The sequence below is a fragment of the Empidonax traillii genome, unplaced genomic scaffold (assembly GCF_003031625.1).
Source record: "Empidonax traillii isolate 1590-97213 ecotype Southwest subspecies unplaced genomic scaffold, ASM303162v1 scaffold508:size451158, whole genome shotgun sequence".
NCBI lineage: Eukaryota > Metazoa > Chordata > Aves > Passeriformes > Tyrannidae > Empidonax > Empidonax traillii.
In genome coordinates this window covers 168,958-191,606 of record NW_020955701.1, presented here as the reverse complement: position 1 = coordinate 191,606, position 22,649 = coordinate 168,958, and the positions used below count along the sequence as shown (strand labels likewise).

At 39.3% G+C, this 22,649-nt stretch overlaps 1 protein-coding gene across 1 annotated transcript in view; it reads left to right on the top strand.

Moving 5' to 3' along the window:
• CTNNA3 (catenin alpha 3) overlaps window positions 1–22,649 on the top strand; it is a 245,727-nt gene that overhangs the window by 76,610 nt on the left and 146,468 nt on the right. The window contains exons 6-7 of the mRNA XM_027896663.1: window positions 5,244–5,507; window positions 10,482–10,685. Of these exons, the coding sequence (XP_027752464.1) occupies window positions 5,244–5,507; window positions 10,482–10,685 (468 nt within the window). The remainder of the gene's footprint in view (window positions 1–5,243; window positions 5,508–10,481; window positions 10,686–22,649) is intronic.

The following is a 22,649-nucleotide window of genomic DNA, read 5'->3' as shown; positions in this document are numbered from 1 at the left end:
GGTGTCACACAGCCCTGGACACAGTGAGGTAGCACAGTGTCACACAGCCCTGGCAGTTCCTTGGAAACACCCCTGCCCTTGAGTTTCTGGGCACTGTGTGCATGCTGGAATGTAACTGTGCACTGAGCCACTCATTTCTGTTTCATAACCATGTTCTATGTGAGAAATCAACAACTGCCAAGGTGGAAGTCAGGAGCCAAATGTTACTCATTTTGCCATGACACAGTTCTCCTCTTTTGCCCCTCCTTCTTGCTTGCAAATACAACTCCCTGAATTACTGGATGTAAAATTAATCTTGTTTTCTTTGCAACCCTGGCACAGCCAAACACAATAGGAGAAGGTAAAGAGCATCCCATAGCCTGTTCCCTGCTATGAAATGCCTGTAATCTTGATGTTTCCTAGGACTGAGGAGTGTTGTTTGAAGCTAAGACTTCATTATGTATTTCCAACATTGCACTCAGAAAAACAACATTATAGGTAGAATAAACTCTATCTCCTTGGGGCAGGCTTGAGAAGACAGCAGCTAGAACCTTTTGGTGTGTTTCATGGTTGAGACTTTTTTCTGAAGCATTTTAAGTTTGGCTTCCGGTTTGCACTGTTGAAAATTTGGTGGTGAACTCATCCTGAATCTCCTCTTGACCAAGTTAAAGCAGAGGAAAGGAAGACTCAATGATTTATACTTAATGTTTGCTTTTTCATACTTATGAGAGTGGGCAGGCTCTTTGGCAGACTTTAAGATGCAAAGGTATAGGTAGGAAGTTCTGCTGGGAACCTCAGTCCTGTCAATCCATTTCCTGCTTGCTCTAAGTTGACTGAAAGATACAGATTTATAAAGACTGCTGAGTTATCTTAAAAGGCAGAGGGTATTGCTTAAAGTTTAGTTGTATGATAACATTGGCATGGATTTGTATTTCAGCAGTTCACATTTGTGTATTCCTGCATATGGCTGATGCAAATGAACTGCCTACAGTTTTAGCTATACAGAGTATGTGTATTTTGTGTATATGGTATTTCTGTGCACTGTTGTTTTGGGGATTGTCAGTGTTTCTGGATTGCCTGTCTGTCAGAAAAAAAGAAATGAGAAAGGAAACATTTTTATGCTTCGGAAGTGTAACAGTATTCATTTATTTCATCTACCTCTTTGGACTGGAATAATCACTGGAAAACCTTGACAAACAAAACGCAAATGAACTGGCTTTGGGAACTCAGATATTCTCTGTGAAGGAGCAGATGAGATGTCTTCAGGATGGATTTCCAGAGTCTCCATTTCTATGATGCCAAAAGATCTGCTAGTTTGCTTTCTAGGGGTAATGGCAGGATTTTGATTCAGTCAATGATAAATGCGCAAAGGTGTGTTAAAACAAATTCCTGTGGTTCAATGCTGTTCTGAATTTACTGGCAAACTGTCTCAGTGAAGTCACTGTGAATGCCTGTAAGGGGAACTTTGGAAGTCAGTGTAGCACAAATGTATGATCTAGTGGTGTCTCAGGAAAGTCTGTGTGCTGAGGTAGGTCAGGAGAGGACAAGCTATGATGTCAGTCCATGGATCCAGTTAAGAGACAGCTCAGTGGTATCTCAGAAGGCCTGTGGTGACAGGGCCAGGTGGAACTCAGGAGCTCAGTCTGTGGGCTGGGGCTGTGGCTGGGCAGGGGCAGCTGTGGCTGAGCTGGAACCCAGCAGCCTCATAGCAGAGTTTGGAGAGGGACTGAGCATCCCAGGGTGTGTGCAACTGGGGCTGCAGGCCCACATGTGAACATGGATGCAACTCCCAGACCAGGCTGGCCCTGAGGGGTGGGTGTAAGACCTAAAACCCCTGTGAAACTCTTCTCTTGGCAGAACTGACACAGCTGAGAGAGACCTGGTGGTCGGTATCAGCCCCAGATCTTTTGCACTTTCTTGTCTGTGAGATACTTTCTGCCACTGAATATGACAACACAGTACTTATAAAATATATAAACTGGAGCCTTGCCCGGATGAACAGTGTATGAGTGCACTTGGAAGAGTTTGAGCTTTATTATTGCCTTTGATTCACCTACTGCACACAGTTTGGCAGTCAGTTTTGACTGAAAGCTGAATGCTAAAGCCCAGGTTTAAACTGTGATAAAAACTCATGCTTTTGTCCCCTAGTTCTGTGTAGTATGAAATTGTGGGGGTTTGTATGCCTGTGTTTTTTCCTGGATACAGAATTTGGTTCAATAACATCTGTCTCTGAAGAGAGCAAGCTGGGGAAGGGCAGTGCACTTTGTTTGAAGCTGTCTGTGTGAAGCTGGTGTTGACTACAGCTGGTGCAGAATAGGACTGTTTGATTTGTACCCATGGTGATGTCCAGACCCCATGAGTTGTGCTAATGGGAATGCTCAGGGAAAAAGAGCTGGCTACCTGGTGTTTTGTGCTGTCAAACCTTAGATATATTATGTGGAACAGGAAAATAAACAGGGTTTTATTTCCCCCCTTTTTTTCCTTATCGTTGAAGGAGTGCAACTAATGCTTAACTGTGAATGTGGTTTTCAAATTTTCCATTCACCATGTTTAACTGGAGCAATCAGCAGCTGAGAATCTGGGACTCTCCATTTGTTTTCTTTCTTGTGAGGGACAGTCAGGTATAAGAAAGACATAGAAGTACATTATGGTAGGGCTGGGACAGCAACCTGAGGAAGTGTCACTGTACTGGTCAGCAGTGGATAGATTGTCTGTGATCTCAGCTGGTCTCATATAACATATCTGACTTAGTATGGAGAAACACGTCAGACCAGTGGGCAAAGTCTACTAGTCTAAAAAGAACTTGGAATAAGAGAAAAGTGGTAAACTATGACAATAAAATAGAAAATAGCCTAAAGTTCAGTGAAGTAGCTAGGTGAACTGCAGATGTTTGTAGAGAATAACTTCCTTCTTCAAAGAACTAGTTACGTTATACTAATAACCTACATATGCAAAGATTTGATAGAGAAATCACTCAATTTTAGGTATTTTTGGTCCATTTATGCAGAAGATTGGTCTAAGATTATCATCTGTTTCTTCCTTTTCACATGAAAAGTCTCAAGGAACTAATTCTTCCTCAAGATGGAAAGGAACAATGGCCCTACAGCTTCTTTGGTGGCTGCCCAAGGCTCAGAGCTGAACAACAAAGTAATGATGGGTCTAAGCTTTTCTTTGAATTTTATACATGGTATTGAACAAAAGTGAGGCTATTCACAAGTGAATTTACCAGTGCCATGACTCTGAATCTCTACACAGTACTGTGTGAAAGTATTCTGTGTTTACTTAAAAACATGAACTTGTTGCACCTTTTTGACTGTTTCCAGATGCTGTGTTACTGACTGCTGTTACCAGCTTTGTGCTACTGGCTTATCAGTTTGGGATTTCTTCTGAACCCCTTGATCCTGCTTAGATAGAACTGTTTTAGAGGGAAAGAGTAGTTTTGAAGGACTTCCAGGTTTGACCATCCATGTATGATGCAGCAAAGTAAGAAATAGTTAATAATAGAAGGTGGCTAGACTGAAGTATTGTGGTGACTTCCCTTTGTATCCTGAGGTCTGTGGCTTCCTTGCAGCACAGGGGAAAAGAGGGCAGTCTGCTGTGTTGTAATATAATGGTAGGAAAGATAGATTCACTACTTAGAGAAAAGAGCCTGTGTTTAAAAATAAATAACACTCTTTGCTGAAAAAGTCCAGTGTGCTGGAAAAAATGCAGATGCTTTACTGAGGTTGGAGGTGCAGTAGTATTTGGATTTGAACACACTGGGCAGTGAAGTCATTCTTGCACAGTGATGATTCACTGATTGGTTTATTAAAAATGTTAAAATATGTTATGTGTTAATACACTCAAGAAAACTCAGTTTTCTGATTCAGATAGCAGCTGGTTAAACCACTCTGACTCTGTTTAAAGCTCCAACTCTCTCTCTCATTTGTTTGGTTGTTTGGCTTTTACTGTATGCCTGAGATTTCCAAGTTAGCCCGAGGAAGTAAGATGCAATATGATGTCCAATGCATATCTTGGAGTAAATGAGGTTTTAAAAACATAGGACTGGTTCATTTAATAGCAAATGCTCTTTTCTTCAACCATAAACTTACAAACTTTATGCAGTGAGAAGTGGATACTGTGATTTTGTAAATAATGCATATGGAGACTGATGCAATGCAAAGGAAAAATAATTGGACTTCAGCTTGCTTTAGGGCAGGCTTTTGAGAAGTTTTGTGTGCATTTTGTTGTTCATTCTTCATTGTGCCTCTTCTCATCGTTTGAAGCTGGTGCCACAGGCTCTGATGTGCTATTTTCCCTTCCTTTTTCATTTTCCCCCTGAATTTAACTATCTCCTTCACCCAAGCCATTTTGCAAATATCTACCAGTGTTTTTTCAAAGGGACAAGATGCAGAAGGAGAGTGGGAGAATGTCTGGAAAAAAACAGAACAGGACAGGAGGCTCCTTTCAGTCCTGATGTTGACTGTGTAGTTGTCCCAAAGTCCATCTAACTTTCAGCTTTCCAAGTAACAGCTCTCAAGCTTGATTCCTGGAGCCAGTTACACTTGCCTCAGTAGCTCTATCCAGCTGTGTGTCCTGTGTTGTCTGGGCTGGTGGGAGGCAGTGGGGTTTCAAGAAGATATGGGTAGAGAAGGGAGGAAGAAGAAGAGTCAGGTAGGATCCCTGAGTTGCTTTAAGTGTGTACACAGCAGGAAGAGAGGAGAAACAGGTAGTAAGGCTTCAGATATGGCTTCTCTTAAGCACATTTTTAATTTCCACATGTTCCATTTCCCAGGAGTGCAGGATTCTCAACCCTGATTTGCTGTTCATTTCTGCTTGTGCTCGGGACATAGGCTAGTGGGACAGGGAAGAAAACACAGGAAATTTGTTTAGATGCAACAGTTATACAATCCTTGCTTAACTCTGTCTGCACCTCTGTCCTCCATTGCTTATGAAGAAAGGCACATCTGAGAGGAAAGACAGCTAATTTCCAGGCCAATTTTCTCAGAGGAAAACTGCTTAAAAATAAGCAAGACGCGGACAGTTCATGGTGCTGGTTGTAAGGCACAAAAAAAATTGTGGTTGTTTTACACAGACTTGGTTCATTTCTTGTGGCATAAAGATGATTCAGTTGTAAGTACTGTTATAGCCCATTTTCACAATCTTTGATGAATTTAACTTGATGTTTCCTTAAACAGAGTGGAGATAGGAAAAAAATTGTTTATACATTACTTGTCAGTTTTGAAGTGCTTTTGGGAATAAACAGCGTGTTCTCTTGCTGACAGGATTTGAAATCTAGCGATCAGCGAGATGAGATTGCTGCAGCACGTGCATCCCTGAAGGAAAATTCCTCTTTCCTACATTCAATATGTTCAGCTTGTTTGGAACATTCAGATGTTGCATCCCTTACAGCCAGCAAGGATTCAATTTGCAATGAAATACAGAATGCTCTCAATGCAATTTCTAATGCTTCCCAAGGAGTTGGAAATAAAATGGAACAACCTACATCTCGCACAGCTACTCTTGGAAGTGCACTTGATGAGCTTGAGGTATGTAAACCTGTGAGACTACAATGTTTTTGGAAAAGTGTTGCTTTTTTTTTTTTTTCTTTAATAACTCTTGATAACATAGGTGATGGGCCTAAGGGCATTAGAAAGGCTCTGCTTAGTCTGAGTCTAAATAGTATCACTCGGAATTGTTTCATTGAGAGGGATAACTTCCTTCAGAAGAATTTGGAATTAGCTCTCCAGTGTGTTCAACATTTGGCTTCTTTGGAGCAGCAGGGAAGAGTTAGTTCCAAGTGTTGCTAGTGCTGAAGCCAGATGGATCCTTGGTAAGTGGGCAGAAGCCATGAGTTTAGTTTCCTAATCAATGATTATCAGCTGACAGTGATCACTGCTACCTTGACTGCATTTGAACCAGTACCACACAAGCTGAAGTCCTTTCCTCTGTCATCCTATAATTTATATCATTGAACAATTTAGAAACCTTGTCTGCTTATTATTAAATAAAGTGACATAACCAGTATGCTGTCACAAATTCTGTATTTCTGCTTCCATTATTGAATCAAATACTTGGAGAAAGGCAGCTCTTTCTCCACTCCTGGCCTCATCCGAAGCTTTTGTACGGAGCTTCTCCCTTTTCTTGTGGCTGCTCTGGCTCTTACCAGCGTCATTTTCCATTGTGCTGCCAAAAATGATCAAAGATCTCCTGTAGATGGGATTACAGACCATGGTCCTTGTCTGGTGTAACTGATAGAGGCCCAGATCAACAACAGGAGTGAACGTTTCCAAACACTTTCGCAAACATTCGTGGTTTTGATTGTAAATTCTTGGGCTTAGCTAATCTCAGTCTCAGAACTCCAATATTGTTGATACATTTTCAGAAGAATTGGTGTTATGACTGATGGTCATAGACTTCGCCTAAAATTTTCAATGGAAGATTAAAGAAATACATTGAAATATCACACAAATTTGGTGGTGGCAGTTTATTGATCAAAACAGACCTCTCAGTCGTACTTGAAGTTGAATATGACGGGTTTTTTAACCCCTAAAGGAACAGGCTGCAATAGCACATTACTTGTCATCCCTCCTTGCTTCTCCCACTGGGTTTTAAAATTGTAGTTTCTAATCTATTTTCTTAATAAACAGAAAAAAAAAGAGAAACATTTAAGAGTAATGATTTATTGCAATGAAACTCTGAATGACAAATGTGTACTTTAAATGAGAGCTATTATTTACCTGGTTTACTTACAAATTTTTTTAAAGATTTGGTGAAAATGTTGCGTTTTCTGACCGCAGATGAACTCATCTTGACTGTATGTGAGCAGTACCGTTTAAATAATTTAAAAAACATAATAAAATTTATTATAGTTCTGAAATTTGAGATTTGTGATAATCAGAAAATGGAAAAAAATAGTATTTTGTAATGAATTTGGTTTTATTTGGAGACATACGAACACAGAAGTCTGACTGTTTTAAAAAGCCATTTGTTTATGGAGTTTTAAATATATTTTTACCTAAGTACCACAAATGGGAATTGAAGCTTTGTGAGTTAGATAAAGCAGAATTTATGGAGCATTTAACTTAAAATGATATTAGGAATTAGATGGTTGCACTCTTCTCTTTTTACTAGAAAGTTCTATTGGCTAAGGACCTGAAATAACCTTTGCTCTATCTTCCTGTTGCAAATGCAGTGCCATGAAATAGATTGATGTAGTAAATAGTCTGTTGGGAACAAATCTCATTAAATGTTTATAGTGTGGAAATGTATCACAGAGCCTACCCAATGATCTAGTATCTAGATGTTTTGCAATGCCATTCTTCCTTTTCCAGGGCTGGCAGCGTGAAAGTTATTAAAGATTTATAGGTGAGGAAGCCACTAATAAAATTAGAGCAGCTAACCCTTAAATCAGTAGATTCTCAGCAGTTCCTCTTAAAGCCTCTAAATATCTACCTTGCCATTGATAAATAAACACAAAATTGGAACGTTAAAAATTTAATTGCATATTAAGATGTGTGAAAAGAGGGTGTGGGTGAAGGTGAACTGATGCCTTTCACTGCTCTTGCACCTTGTGAATGTAAAGAGATTTCTCACGAAATGATCCAGGTCTTACATGCCTGACTCTGTCAGCATGTTCAGCTAATCTGTGGTCCTTTAATGCTATCAAAAGGCTGTAAATCAGTTCAACACTTCAGGAAATAGAACTAGTTTTCTGGATAACCACGATCCCTCTTTTTCATGCATCAGAAGTCCATTGAGGGAGAAAATAGGGATCTAATCACTCCTTTTAAATTCTCACTTTATGCTTAAGGGCTCAGGTAGCTGAGCACTGTTTAGCTTCTCAAAGCAAAACTGCAGGACTGCTTGTTGCATAGCTGGGATCTCCTCACTGGGTCTTTTTTGCATAGATTTACTTGTAGATAATTGATGAAATTGCTTGAAGAATTTAATCTGTGGGCAGAGTCTTAACTCGTATTTTCCTGTTTATTATTGCCTAGATTTTTCTGATCATTTAGTGATGGATCACAGGAGCTTTTTTGCCAGTGCTATTGGTCCACCTTGGCATGAACTTTTCTACAAACTGTCTCCCAAAGGAAGATGTTTCTGCCTCTGTTTCATCTGAGATTTGAAGGCAATCATTTTTCTAGCTAAATGGCTAATTGGCTGTAGCCTTTAGGTGTGTCTTAGTCTTCCACAAACAATGAAACTGTTTTTTTAATGTAGTGACACTTCACTATTGTACTTGGCAGGTGTGTTTTGCATTACAGTGGACACTGTATGTGCAACCTGGCATTGAGGGGACTTGGTTGGGTTATAGGAGCTTGACAGGGAAGTTGCTGCTCCAGGACCAAGTGGCAAAACTCCAGCAGATGTGAAGTACCACAGAACACTTTGGTATTCAGGGCTCTAATGTGATTGAGGGAGGCAGAGTTTCAAATCTCCAGCACCTTCTTCCACATCAGAAGTCAATGTCCTGACCTCTGGAACTGAATTTATCTTAGAAGATCTTCCCTTGTCATTCTTAGAAGATCATTATGGATGAGTCTTTCCTGTGTAAGATTAGTGTGAACTTGTCTCTTAAGTGCAAGTTAATGATAGATAATTTTTAAAGGTAAATATTTAAACATTAAAACCTGCATAGTTTTATGCAGTTTTCCAAATATATACATTAATGTGCTAGTTATAAAAGTCGAAGCTGCTTCATTTTTAATTTTGCTATGTCTGGATATAGCTGCAGTAACAAAGATCAGAATAATGGAGTTGCTCAACACTTGTTAGGCAGGAAAACACATTTCCTACTACTGAGAACTATTTGATTTTGCTTTTAAAATTACATATTCTTACTTACTGAGGTGACAGCTGAAAGGGATTAATTTCCCTGCATTTCAGACTTCTTAATGGCACTCCATACCACTTTTTTACAATTGCCTGTACTCATTTCCCTAATTTCCTGCTGTGCCTATTGTGTTTGAGGTGTGTAGTAACTTAGCTTGCCTCCAGGTAAAGGGAGTGCAGCTTTCCTTTGCTTCCAGCCATTCTCTCACTGCTGTAAGGAAGCTCAGCAAAGAAAAAAAAAGGACAAAGAAATGGATGTCCTGTGCTAATACTTTTAATATGTTTTTTAAATGTTAGGTAGTTCTTTACTGGCTCCAGCTTCTGCAAAAGATGAAAGCAGTGAGCTACCTGTTTGCTTTCCTCTGTCATTACGAGTGGGCAAAATGTTCCATCCCAGTTTGGCTTTTGTTCCATGGTTGTATGTAAAATTCAGATTTTCATGATCAACATGTTTTTCACATCTTTCAATTAGGAGCTAATTAATTAGGTTATGATGTTACTTTGTGGATATACAAATAGCTGTGTTTTTCATCTTCAGAATAATGAGTTTCTTTCCTTCCTGCTCACACATAAATTCCTTTTCACTGTTATTGTGTCTGGATAGGTAAACATTGTTTTGAAAAATCCAGGAACTTTGTATTTCCAAGTTTAACTTAATCTGCGCTTGCATTGGCTGGATACATAGGAGCACCTGAGATAGACCCATAAACCATTTTAATGGTCTGTCCTTTCACTTCCTGAAACAAATCCATGAACTTAGTTTTAGACTTTTTATAGTATCTCAGAATAGATAACAGAAAAATTCTTCTTCAAGGGTATATGGCATAGTTTTCTTGTTCAAGACTTCTTCTGAAATGTTTCAACTACCTGTGGGTGTAAAAGGTGAATGGGTGTTTGTGGAGTACAGGTTTGGTGATCAGAACCATAATGACACTGTTTCAGATGTTCAGTTACATTAAAAAATTACTGGTTTGAATTTCCTTAAATGCTGCATCTCAAACATACTTACTTCCACATTTCATGATATCATCTCTCCTTTATTTGCTTGACGCACAAATGTTATTAATTTTATCAAGCCAAAAGAGTTGTCTGCTTTTGTTTACTCTTCCTACTGGAAAGCAAAAGGACACATATCTAGATCCTTTGCAAAAAACCCCAAGTATTAAACAAAAGATACTGTTTTTATCTTTTCATATATTCAGCCTGTTCAAGGTGGCAGTATTGACTTTGTCACAGCATGGGATTGCATTAGGCTAAAAATCAGCAGAATTAGACTGCTCATGTAATCTGATGTAACATTCTCAGCTGTGAGCTAGCACTGCTGTTTTGAGGTAAATACAGAGGTCCTCCTGATCTGTAAACGACTAAAGTTTAGAGTTGTTGAACCCCTCTTTCAAACAAAGCCGAGACTCTGGTCTGAGGATTTGATAACGTGGATAACTGGCTTAGAAACCAGTGAAATCTGAATGGCAGAGAGAATTTGGGTTTGTCCACAAATGATCTCTATGAGCAGTCCCACTGGGGAAAATGGAATCTGCCATGGTCAAAAGTATTTTGACCTTCCAGTGGGAAGGACTGGTTGCAAGTCTAGGAAGCATAACGTCCCTGTAGTTCACGCTAGTAAAAAATAGAGCAACAACTTAATTGGGCTGACTTTTCTTAACCAAACTCCTTAATTTTTCCAGAATTTAATTGTCCTGGACCCTCTTGTAGTGAATGAGGAGACAGTAAGACCCTCCCTAGAGAAACACCTGGAAGCCATTATAAGTGGAGCAGCTCTGCTGGCCGACTCGTCGTGCACGCGGGATGTCCATCGGGAGCGCATCATTGCCGAGTGCAATGCCATCCGCCAGGCTCTGCAGGACCTGCTCTCTGAGTACATCAGCAATGTAAGTCACCACTGTCCTCTTTTAAACATCTGTCTCAAAGCCTGTTGTTAGAGTATATTTGAACGTAAACTGTAATTTGTGTCAATTAGAGTTTGACCTGTGTTTCTCGACACACTCTTTAAAAAGGTGAAAGGGACGTTTTTCTACAGAAATCTAAGCAAAAATGAAATACAGATTCCCAGAATGAGTAGATACTGTATTATATTATACTCATGTCTAAAGGCTGTAGAAAATGCTCTATCACAGATACAACGTATATATTTAGATTATTTTATGCTTATTGTGAACCATCACTAATTCAGAACAGGCATAATCCTTCCTATGCCAGCAACAAGAATTGCCACTTCCTAGACCAGAGTTTGAATTGTAATCTCTGTTCCTGTAGAATGCAACAATTTAAATAATAATTTGTCAAAAGGTAAGTAATCTGTTAGTATTGTTTTCAGGTAGAGTGTTCACACCAGTAGAGTGTAAGAGCACCAGGTTGCAAGTGTAAAAATCACTGAATTGCTAGAATTGGGAAGATAGGACAGTTGGGTAAATTCAGAAATCTGGTCGTCTGGCATGCTTATAGGCTAATTCAACTGTGAATTTTTTGAAAAGGAATATAGTTTGTGTTTTAAAAATAACTTTTCTTTTAGATCTGAAAAATGGATTTGGCATTTGGTACGTTTGGCAGTTAATTCCTATGACTGTGGAGACTGATAGTGTTAATATGGGTACACGGTGTTAATTTGATGCCTTTTGTCTGTAAACATTTTCTGTAGACATACTGTTCTTATCTAAAGATAACTCAAGATGATTCATTAAGCACATTGAGAGGGTAATTGTATGATACAGCTATTTGTTTCCTTTCTGGGAAGCTGAAATTCCTTTCTGTTGTGTAAGTCATACCAGCTAACGCAGTCTGAAGCTGTTCTTATAGAACTGTTTTTCGTATTCTCTTGTCATTAGGATAGTGTAGTGTAGGAACTAAGATAATCTAAGCATATCAGATGTCTTTTTCATCTCACAGATATTGTACTTTTTGATATTTTCTCTTTACTTATCAGGCAGCAGGTGAAATTTATAGATGCTTTATTCCAGTTGCTCTTCCAGTTCTTCTACCAGATAAAGGTGCTGTAATATGTTTACTCAGAATTTAACTGCACTTTCTGTTGAATGCAGCATTAATTCCTGAACTTCTTTGGTGCTGCTTTACATATGGGTTAGCTGTGTGTGATTTCTTCAGCTCTAGTTAGCTTGGCATGTAAGTCTCTGATACGCTTTTGTAGCAGATATCTATGGCAGTATCTGTTCTAGAGTGGGTCAGGTTTGCTGTTAAGTGGCTGAAAGTGTAACAAGGGTTAGGGGCATTCACCTTTAATGGTGGCACTCAATGATCTTGAAGGTCTAGCTGATACTGTGATTCTAGCTTTTAGTAGCCCAGAGCACAAGGAAGGATGCAGATGTGTTGAACAGCATCCCCTGTGGGTCCAAAAGATCACGGTGGGCTTGTCTCAAGAACATTTTTTTTTTGTCTTGGTGGCATAAAACTACAAGATTGTAAGTCAAGTGGTCTTAAATTCTTAGACTCTTGAAACAAAATCAGGGTTATCTTTTTTATTTCATAAACAATCACGGTTTTAGGGTTACATAATGCAGACTGAGGGGAAAAAGAAGACTATATAACCCACCCCACTGATTTGACAAATTCAGAAAGCAGCTATTTAGGTATGCCAGTAAGGGAAAGTGTCATATAATTTGCTGCAGAACGCAATGACTGCACAAGGTGGCTAAGATGAGGGAGCAGAAAGGAAGAAATACAGAACATTTAAAGATACAGTTAAATGACAGGAGTGAATGTAAAGTTCTTAGTTTCTTTTAGAACTCTTGATTTGCTTATACATTTATTACTGAACTGAATGGAAAAACACTCACCAAGAATAGTTTATGGCTATTACTGAGACTGCATTAGACAAGTTTTTCAATGAGATAATCAGATGTCGTTACCGTATTTCGTAGCTCTAACTCACTGAAGGATAGGTGATAGATCCAGCAAACAGTGCTAATTTATCAGTCTTCTTGGCTCTTCTATTACTAAGTTCAGTAGGCTGGGACTGGGAATTGAATGAGCTATAAAAATGCTGACAGCCATTTGTTAACATGGTGCAGTTTAAGGGTTGTGATTCTCAAGATAAGCATAGCCTACCCACTGTTATTCAGTCCTTTGCAGTCACTCTCACCAATGTGCCAGCTACTTGGAAGCTGCTGGGAAGGTTTTGTTTTTTGGGGTATGTCTCATTTCTTGCTGGCATGTTGGCTTGACTACTCTCCTTAAGGCTTCTTCCTGTCTGGGTGTGGCCAGTGGGAGCTGCTTTGCCTCAGAGACACTTCACACAGTAAGTGCCACCTCCACAAATCCTTCTCCAGCAACTGCTTTGCCAGGAAACTCCATGACCCATGCTGGTAACATGCAGTGTATCCCTAAACCCCTGGGTGTGATGCTGATGGTACACGTGGCCTGCCTGGGAAGCACTGAGCTTAAACAGGGTCATTGCCAAGGACTTGGATGCCTAAATTCTGTGTAGGTTTTTTTTGAAACTAGACCTCAGTGTCTGAACAAACTTAGGATTTAGCCCCAGTGTTTGAAATGGTAAGAAGACTATAGCTTTTGTGGTTCTAAGTTTATCTTTTTTTATTTTCCTCAGTTTTTTAAAGTGTCTTATAAGCCTTAAGGACCTCAAGTGGAATTAAGAGCCTGTTGGTGTCAGTGAAAAAATTTTAAAATCTTTTAAGAGTTTTTAATGCAAGCTGGGAGAAACATCTTTTCAGCAGATACTTGCTTTTATGCAAATGGCTGGTTTTGACAGAAACTTTATCACAGTGAGGTGATGCAACGGAAAGTGAAGCAAAATGGTCTCTACACTAATAAAGACCCACTCAGCCTCCAAGAACCTTTAAGTTTTTCTGTTCACAAAGTCGTTCAGACACATAGTAAATCACAAATACATTTATAATTCCTCAGGAAGGCAGCAACTTTTCTTCTGAATTTTTTCCAAAATTCTTTGGAATTATTTGTCATCATTGTCCTTTCTGAATCATTGAATCATTGTCCTTTCTGAATTTTACTCACAGACATACATTGTTAGGGGATATATCTGCATTTTAAGACATCAAATAACAGGGATTACTACTGTGGCTTTGGATAGTTTATCAATGGCAGAATCATACTATAGCATGGTGTTGTGGTTTTGCTCTGGGTCAATTTGCTCACACCCCCCACACAGTTATTATTAGTTGAGACAAGGTTTATGCAGACAAAAGGGACTGGATTTGGGGAAAAATAATATGAACATTTATTACTAGCAAAATCAAAATAAAAGCTACTAAAGAACTATATCTATAATAATACTATTTAGGTAAAAGTACTAAGTATTTACAGAAATACTTCTCCCTCCTTTATATTAGTCCAAGGAGGAGAAGCAGTCCTTTTCTCCATTCTTGGAGTTCCAGTTCTCTCTTTCCAGTAACTCTGCAGCACTCTCGTCGCAGCTGGAACTTCATCTCTCTCTCGCTCTGTGTCGGCCTCCAGGGCTGGGCTTACCCCCCTCCTGGGCTAAGACCGAAGGCTGGGGGTTACCCAGGTCCTGAAGGTTTTTCTTCCATAGTCTTGCAAGGGGTCACTTGCCTACCATGGATCTTCACCACAGAATTACAGGGGATAATGGTTTTTTGAGTCCACCCCTGTTTTCCTGTGGAGGTCCCATCCCACGGGAGAACAGTCTTCGATAGACCTCTCCAGCATGGGTCTAGCATGGATTCCACACTTGGATCCCAACATCCCATCTGAGCCGTTTTGCTCCAGCATAGGTTTCCCTTAGGGTCACAAAATCTTCAGCAGGACTCTACCTTATCTCAGTCCTTGTCATGAAGTCTCGATTTCCTCATGCATCAGCTTATTCCAGTGTAGGCTTTTCCAAGAGCAACAGAGGGGTCTCCTCACCCCAGCAAACTCCTACAGGTAGCAGGGATTATTTTTCAGTCTTTTCCCTGCTGAAGGGAGAGAGTGAAAGGGGGGGGGAGAAGCAAGCCCCCCCTTTCCAACTTTTCTTCTCTCTCTCCTCCGGCTGTCAGCTTTGACCTTGGACACTCTTGTTATCTCTTTGCTGGAATTCCTTCTGCAGCTTTTCTCGTCCAGTCTCTTCTCTAAAGTTTTTTTTCTTCACTCTCTTACAAGACAGAAGGGGGGGTTTCAGTGCCACACCTGCCCCTGGCCCAAGGCGGGGGAGGAGGGAGTCTTACCCTCCTAGGGCCCGCTGCCTCTTCTGCATGGCTGCTGCCCCTAATTTCAACTGCGACACAACCCTTCCTTTCCATTTTCTTAAATATGTAATTAGCAAAGGCGTTAGTGAGAGTTTTAATTGGCTTCTTGTCTGGAAATCCACTTGGACAAAACCAGGGCTTGGCCCTAGGGCCTGGACAGATGGACAAAACCACGACACATGGCTAGGAATGTAATAATGCATCCATAGGAGCAGTCATTTTCTTCTGATAACAAGCACTTGCATTTTCCTGATGACAAGTTCTTGTCTTCTCTCTTCATCCTTTACAATGAAAAGTTATTGAAATCATTGGAGTGCAGCAATACTAATTCCACGTTTCTTGGGTTCTGCTTTTGCTCAGTCCCAATAAAGGTCTGCACTTACCTGGGTGGTCAGAAGGGATGATATAGTTGTGATGGAGTGTGAGCTGAAGTGGCTATTGTGAACAGCAATTAGGATGATTGCAGGCACTGCTGTCTCTGCCTTCATTAAATAGGGAAGGTATGCCTGAATAATTATTCTTCATCCTCCTGTGGGTTTGGATAAAATCACTACCTAGATTGTTAAGGTTGGTAAAGAAGGGTCAGATGCACTGATGAGAGCTGCTCTCTTGAATTAAACTTTCCTTACTTTTGGAATGTTTCATGATATTTGAGCTTCATTAGTTTCTCAGTCTGTTCTGGCTATTGGTTGGATATGTGTGTGTGTGTGTATAATACATGCAGGGCAGGTGTATTTTGTCTTTCTGATCAGTTGTGATTTCACTTTCTTCTTGTGTATTTCAAAGATTTCTGTTTCTTAACTGGGTTTTTATGTTAAGATTACCTTAATTTTGGGGTCAAATAATGTCAATGAAATAGCTGGCATTTTCATTCTGATTTTCAAAGTGAACTGGGCACCAAGGCTCTGTGAACTATCAGCAGTTTGGTAATTTAGCTTGCAGTTCTGAATGTGCCTGTGGCTCCTGTGCCACAGCTGCTGCTGCTTACTATGCCATGTGTGTGGCAGGGAGCAGGACCAAGCCATCCCTTCTCACCAGCGCTGGTTTCAGTCTTTTAGTGAAACATCTGAAAAATGGGAGGAGACTAACGACTAATTTTACCTTGAGGCCAGATCAGGAAGGGAAGTTGACCACATTGTGTGTATTCATGTTACATATCTGGTGTACTGATAATCTAACCCTGACCATCTGTGGGCAGGCCAAGCTGAGGCTGACTGCAAACCTGCCCTGCTGTGTCTCAGACAGCGTGGGACTGCTCCAGGAGTGGCAGACAGTGAAGCACCCACATTGCATTTCAGGCATAGTTGAACCTTGCTGGGAATGCAGCCCCTGGTCTTTATCAAATTGGGTTCCCTCAAGGTTCTCTGGGGCCTCTTGCCTTTACCATAGGCTTGTGTCCACCCCATATTTGTGTTCCAGGCATGGTTGGGTCCGAGTGCGTCAGCTGAAGTGCTGGGAGGATGAGGCTGGGAGCCAGGATCCCTGAAAATAGGGGGACACCTGAGACAGGGAGAGAGCTGCACTGTGCTGAGCCCTCTAAGGAGAGGGGGTGGAGTACAGAGCCTTCTGTATCCATGGGGAAGGTCCAGTTGTGGGAAAGGAGGTACAGTGGATAGCTGGGACTTGTGCCATTGTGTCTGTCTACATTTCAAAATCTGATTGTTGGCTTACCAGAACCTGAGCATTGGTAATGCAAACCCAGAAACTGGATGGAAAACCAACAGATTTATTTATTGATGGTACGGTTCTGGGCCTTGTCCTTTGTCTCAGCTCTTGAATTTGAGTGCTGTGGAGTGCTGATGCCTTGCTCTGCCCCTGCATTGAGTACTCTTCAACAACAGCTTGAGGTCTGACCCATTGTCTCGCTGGAGAGACTGGCTGTGATTGATAATGTTTTGTGTGGCATTTTATTGCCATTCTTACTCTTTAGGGTGGAAGGACATATAGGTGATAGCTCAAGCATACAAATGCCTCAAACTTGATGTTCTTTGTACTTTATGGTTTCCTCATGAAGACTTTTAACACTTGCTTGGGTAGCAGGAAGACAAGACACTTTGGTTTCATCACAGTGGTGCAGTGTATCTTTCATTTTAGCTACCTAATCTTGCTCTGAGAAGTGGATTTTTATTTTGGTGCTCACGGGCAACATTTTAGATAGATAGATCTGGAAGTTGCAAGAATTCCTTCAGAAGAGTGATTTCGAATTGAAGAAAACCTTTTGTTCAACTTAAAAAAGGAAATGTTTTGTGTTTTAATTTTAAGAATTGCCTGGTCATCTTTGTTAGATCTGTGTAGTTACTCTCTAGTTGAAGAACTGAGTCTAAACTAACCAAGGACTTTGCAGCAATTCCTTGCTAAAATCTTCGGGAGCAGAATGGCTGTTGTTTACTCATGCAAGGGGGTTGAAATAATTGACTTCCTGAAATCCTTTTTTTTTAAATTATTTTTGATTTCTGCAAAGGGGCATGAACAAACGGAGCTCATGTTCATGTCTTTTTGTAAAAAGACTGGATTGAACACTCTTGCTTTATTGTCCTCTTCGTATTCAAACACCTTAAGAAAACGGCTGTTCCAGAGAAGTTTGGAATTGTGGTGTATCAAGATGTAAACTAGAAAAAGTTCTATGTGTGGGTGGAAAGTGTCACTCCGTTCTTTTTTTATTCATATTTTTTTAATGACTTTATTGAGTATTAGGTTTTCAGAAAAAGGATTTATCCTAGTAAAATTAGTATGACCATATGGCATATTATGCTGGCATTTATGCAAGAAAACATATACTTTTCATGATTCTGTTGTTGACATAGCCTGAGGAGTTGGTTGATTTTGACTTCAAGCACTCCTACAGAGGACTTTCTTCCATTTTTATATGCAGTATGTGTAATTGAAAATTATTTTTCTAAATGTTAACTCTTGTCAAACATTTTGTTTTATAGGGAAATTAGATATGAATTGTTAAGGAGAACGATCTTCAGTGTACTTAAAGCCAAAAGTAGTCTAGTGAATTCCCCAAAATAGATTTACAGTTGAAAAATAAGCTGCAGTTAAATTTACCTGATTACAGGTATTGTTACGGAATTTGCAATAATCTGGGGTCTATGTACATGAGCTGGAGAAAGATAATGAAGGATTTACTCCCCTTAAGCCCTGTTTTTAATTTAACAGTTCTGAGAGAAGCTATTTCAGGCTTAATCGGATCTGAACTTGAGGCCTGCATTGAAGTAATGTAGCGTGATGAGCAGCTCCTGGCTCTGGAGAGGATGATGCAGTACAATAATCAGTAATTTGCATTTAGGATACCTGACAGGACTGGAAATAGATTGGGTGGCTGAAGACTAAATTTTTTTTTTTTTTTTTTGGAGGGGGGGAACCTTCAATAAAGCAGCATTTTCCCTCCCCATAATGAAATAAATTCTTGATTATGGTAATAGACAAGTATTAAAAATAAATAATCATGTATTTATTAACTCAGTGTCTACCTAACTGTTTCAGTTTAAAAGAATTTTCCATTTCTTATAGTTCATTGAAGATGGTTTTTATGATGTGAGTTTTTTCCAAACCAATTTCCTATTTTCTGGAGGATGTTAAAGGCTGGTCATTTTTCTAAATGTCAGGATACCATTTCTAGGAACACTGCTGAAGGCTGGTTTTTCAGATGTATTTATCTCGGGTTTTATCCTCTGTACGAGGCAGCTGATTTTTGTTGTCCAAATAAATTTCTACATTGTATTGTTTCAGGTTAAAAGGTACTATTTACTTTCTCCTTATGTAACAATTCTTATTAAAAAGATCAGCCATAACTGATACTTTAGGCAACTAATGGTAGAATGTTGATTTGACTGACAAATGAACACCAAATCCAGCTTTTAAAAGAATTATTTTTTCTTAAACAAAATCAAAATGCCTTAAATTCTTCTCTTATGTCCTTAGCAATGAAGGTTTTTTTAACCTGCACAGCCCCAAGTATTTCTGTGCATTCTTTAAAAATGTGTTCGGTGTGATAATATGCTTGATGTTGACTTCATCTGACTCCTGACACTGTCCTGTGACGTAGACTGGGAAAGTATGGACTGGATAAATTGTCAGTGAGATGGGCTGAGAACTGGCTGAAGTGTTGTGCTTAAAGGATTGGGATCATCAGCACCAAGCTCAGCTGAAGGCCAAGAGCTTGGGTGCAGTCCTGTTTGGCCCATTAGTGCCCTGGATGACGGCAGAGGGCACTGTCAGCACACTTGCACTTCATAGAGACCTGCAAGGAAGGGTTGATGCACCAGCTGCTTTGGCTGGAGTGGGTTTTCCAGAGAACTTGTGGAGTTCCCTTCCAAAACCCAAAGGAACTTGACTGTAAGTTGAAGGTGCTTTGAGCAGTTAGTTGGACTGGATCCTGTCCAGACATTCCTGCTGACTCCACTATGTGGAGTCTGATGTTAAAGATTTGAATAAATTCCAGTGTCTGTGCAAATTCCTGGATGTCCCTACCAGGTTCTTTTAGTATAAAGTAAATCCCATTATTTACTAATGGAAGATTAAAAGATACTGAGGTAATAGGACAAGAAATAGTAAAGTAGTAAAAAGTTTCATTTGGAAAACTCTGGCTGTCTTGAGGTAGTGAAAGGGAGAGGAGTTACTAAGTTAAATTCTGTGGTAGTGAATCCTCTATATGAAACAAGATTAGAATGACTCCTTGAATTCCTTGCAGAAGTCATTTGGAAAGGGGTTGATTAAAGTTTCTCTCTATGGATTTCATCAGCCTGAGTGTTGAGGAAAATATCAACATGGTGTGGCTAAAAGCAAGTGCTTTTTCTTGTAGTTGCTCAGTTTTGATGCATTTGTGTGCCAGCAGCCTATGAGATGCTGCAGTTCTTAATTTATAGAACCAGAAGTGACTTCTTTTTGATAGAAATGGAGATATTGGCATAGCTGTCAATTGTCTTTTGGAGTTAATTTCTTGCCTAACTTCTCTTGATCTTTTTTTAATGAGGAATTAACAATGGAGTTTTGTGTGGAATAGCTTATGATCACTTTTGATGAAATCAGTAATGCATCACATTGCATGAAAAATTCCAGTGCTTTGTCATTTCTGTTCATCCAGATCTTAAAACAGTGACTTAAAAGAGATTGGAAACCCGAAGATCTAAATCTAAATTCCCCATATCCAATTACTTTCTGAAAAGAAAGACAAACGTGGCTTAAAAATCAAGACCAGATCTTTGTCTGTGGTCATCAACAGCGTTTACTGGCACTTCCTTTTTATTTTAACTTTCCTTTCTGTGGATTAATTTCCAATTGTTGTTTGTTTCTGTCTGATGTGCTGCTCTTTCTTAATCAAGTAAAATAAAAAGGAAGAATATTATTTTCTATAATGGTATTTATTATGAATCTGCATGGTCAGAAGCCTGGCAAATTAAACAGTCAGACCACCCTGCACCATCATATTAACAAAACCCAGAAGTCCTGTAGTCCTTTCAAGATCAGCTTTTCTCAAGAACTGCTTCTTGTGGTTCTTTTCTAAGCCTGTATTGCCAGTTGGCACATTTTCTTTCTCTTTGAGTAGGCAAAGAAAATAAATGTCTAAAATCAGACAGCTGCAATGCTTAGTAGAATACATTCAATAAAATATTCCACTTGCTCTATTCACTGGAAAATCTTTCCTATCTTAGGTTATTCTAATTATTTTAACCATTTTTTCATTATCAGTAGCAAAATATAAAGAAAACTTATACAAAGATGGTAAGAAAGGATAAGTCAATTACTTGACTCATGGCTGTACTCAGGAATAATCTAGGATTTTCTTTTCTACTAAGTAGTGATGTTTCTAATTTTTTTTTCAAGACCCTAATACTGTATGGGAGGAATTATCAGTCTGTAAAAGATGAGTGGATATGACTGGATAAATTTAGCTCTTTGCAAGAGAAATGAAGAAGACTCATTTTGAATTCCACGTAATTAGGAGAAAATAAGAACTATACTAATTACATATACTCTCGAAGCAGTTAATGGAAAACAAAACTGGAGCTCAAGGTAAATGTCCTCTGGAAAGTTGGTTAGTACTTTTTTAAATTTAATATACATTATTAATTTGTCTTTACTAACTGGGCACTGCACAAATGGACCGTGAGAGAGTGCATGCACATAAGCTGGAACCATTTTGATTCCATAATGATATTTCCAGTCTGCTGTTTGCACTAATAAGGAAGTGAAACGGTGAAAACTTCACCAAGTTCCAGTAGAAAGGGTGAACTAAATGAGAGCAACCAGTGAGTAGGTGAAAGAAATATGAAATGCTGTGTGACAGCTTGGAGCCGTTTTCTGAGGAGGTAAGCTCATAATGGCAGTTGTGATAACTTGCTGCAGTTGTGCTTTCTCTGTTTCCATAGAATATCCTGCTTTTGATAAACTGTCAAAATTCAACAGAAGAGAGATTCCTCTGGAGAATTTTCAGTCAGCTGTGTTCCTGATTTCTGATGTTGTGCTTCAAGTCTTACTCTCTTTGTTTTCCATTTAGTCTCTGTCATTGTCATTGCCATTTTAAATGTCCAATAGAACGTATTTTTTTCTCATGGAAAAGTAAGCTTTTCCATGTCTGGAGGAAAAGCAATGTTTGGTAAAGGTCAGATATTCAAATTATTTGCCTGGCATTTACTTAGATACAGGTCTGGTAGAATCATAGAATAGAAGCATAGAAATAACTGGGTTGGAAGAGACCTCCGAGATCATCAAGCTCAACCCTTGATCCAACCTAGAGTGAGTGCTATTACAACCCTAAATAGCTTAATTAAAATAAGGATGAGTCTGATAAGGTTTTGAACAGCATCAAAGGCTTTTAGTTAGAAGAAAAAAGTAACTTGCAAATTTTAATAGGGGAAAAGAGGATGGAAATCTGAGCAATGGAAGTAATTTAGAAGGAAATAATAAGGAAAGACCTTTCTAAATGAGGGACAGTAACTCAGTCTTTTCTACCTGCTTCAGGCTTCATGTAAATAGTTATCTGGGAATAAGTGCTTAATGCAGTCAATAAGACAAGGTGAAATATATACCAGAAAAAGGTTTAATTCTTAAGAAAGGGGTTTCTGAACTATTGGCCTTGATTGTAAAAATCTGTGAGGAATGAGAATTTCCAAGTAATAGAAAAGCAAAACTTCTCTCAAAACTAGGGAATTTATAGGTCAGTCCCTCTGACTTGGGTAAGTGTGAAGAAACTTCAGGAAATCCTTACATGTTCATTTCCTAAAAATCTTCAGTATAAGGTGGTAATAAAACACAAGCACGTATATCCGAAATACATTTTATCAAATATGTGGAGGTCTGTGACAGGAGAGCTGGGAAGAGATTACAAGGGAAGCAGAAAACATGTAACTTTGCACACTGAGAGGACGCTTCCATGAGCAAACTTGAGAAGCACAGTCGTGTGTATTGAGGGGAAAATAAGCATCACTGAAAAATATTGTTCCTGGTAAGTTGTTATTTGTGCTACTGCAGGTCAGTCTGGGGTAGTTTAATGAAGTGTGATTCTGCCAGGACCGGCCTGGGACCATCGGAGTGATAGATTTTCATTAATAAGGTGGCTGAGGGAATGAAGAGTAGAATTACTGAGAGTTTGAATGATGCTACCCTGGTGTCATTTCAAAGGATTTTATAGGTCAATAAAAGCTTTTTTTTTTT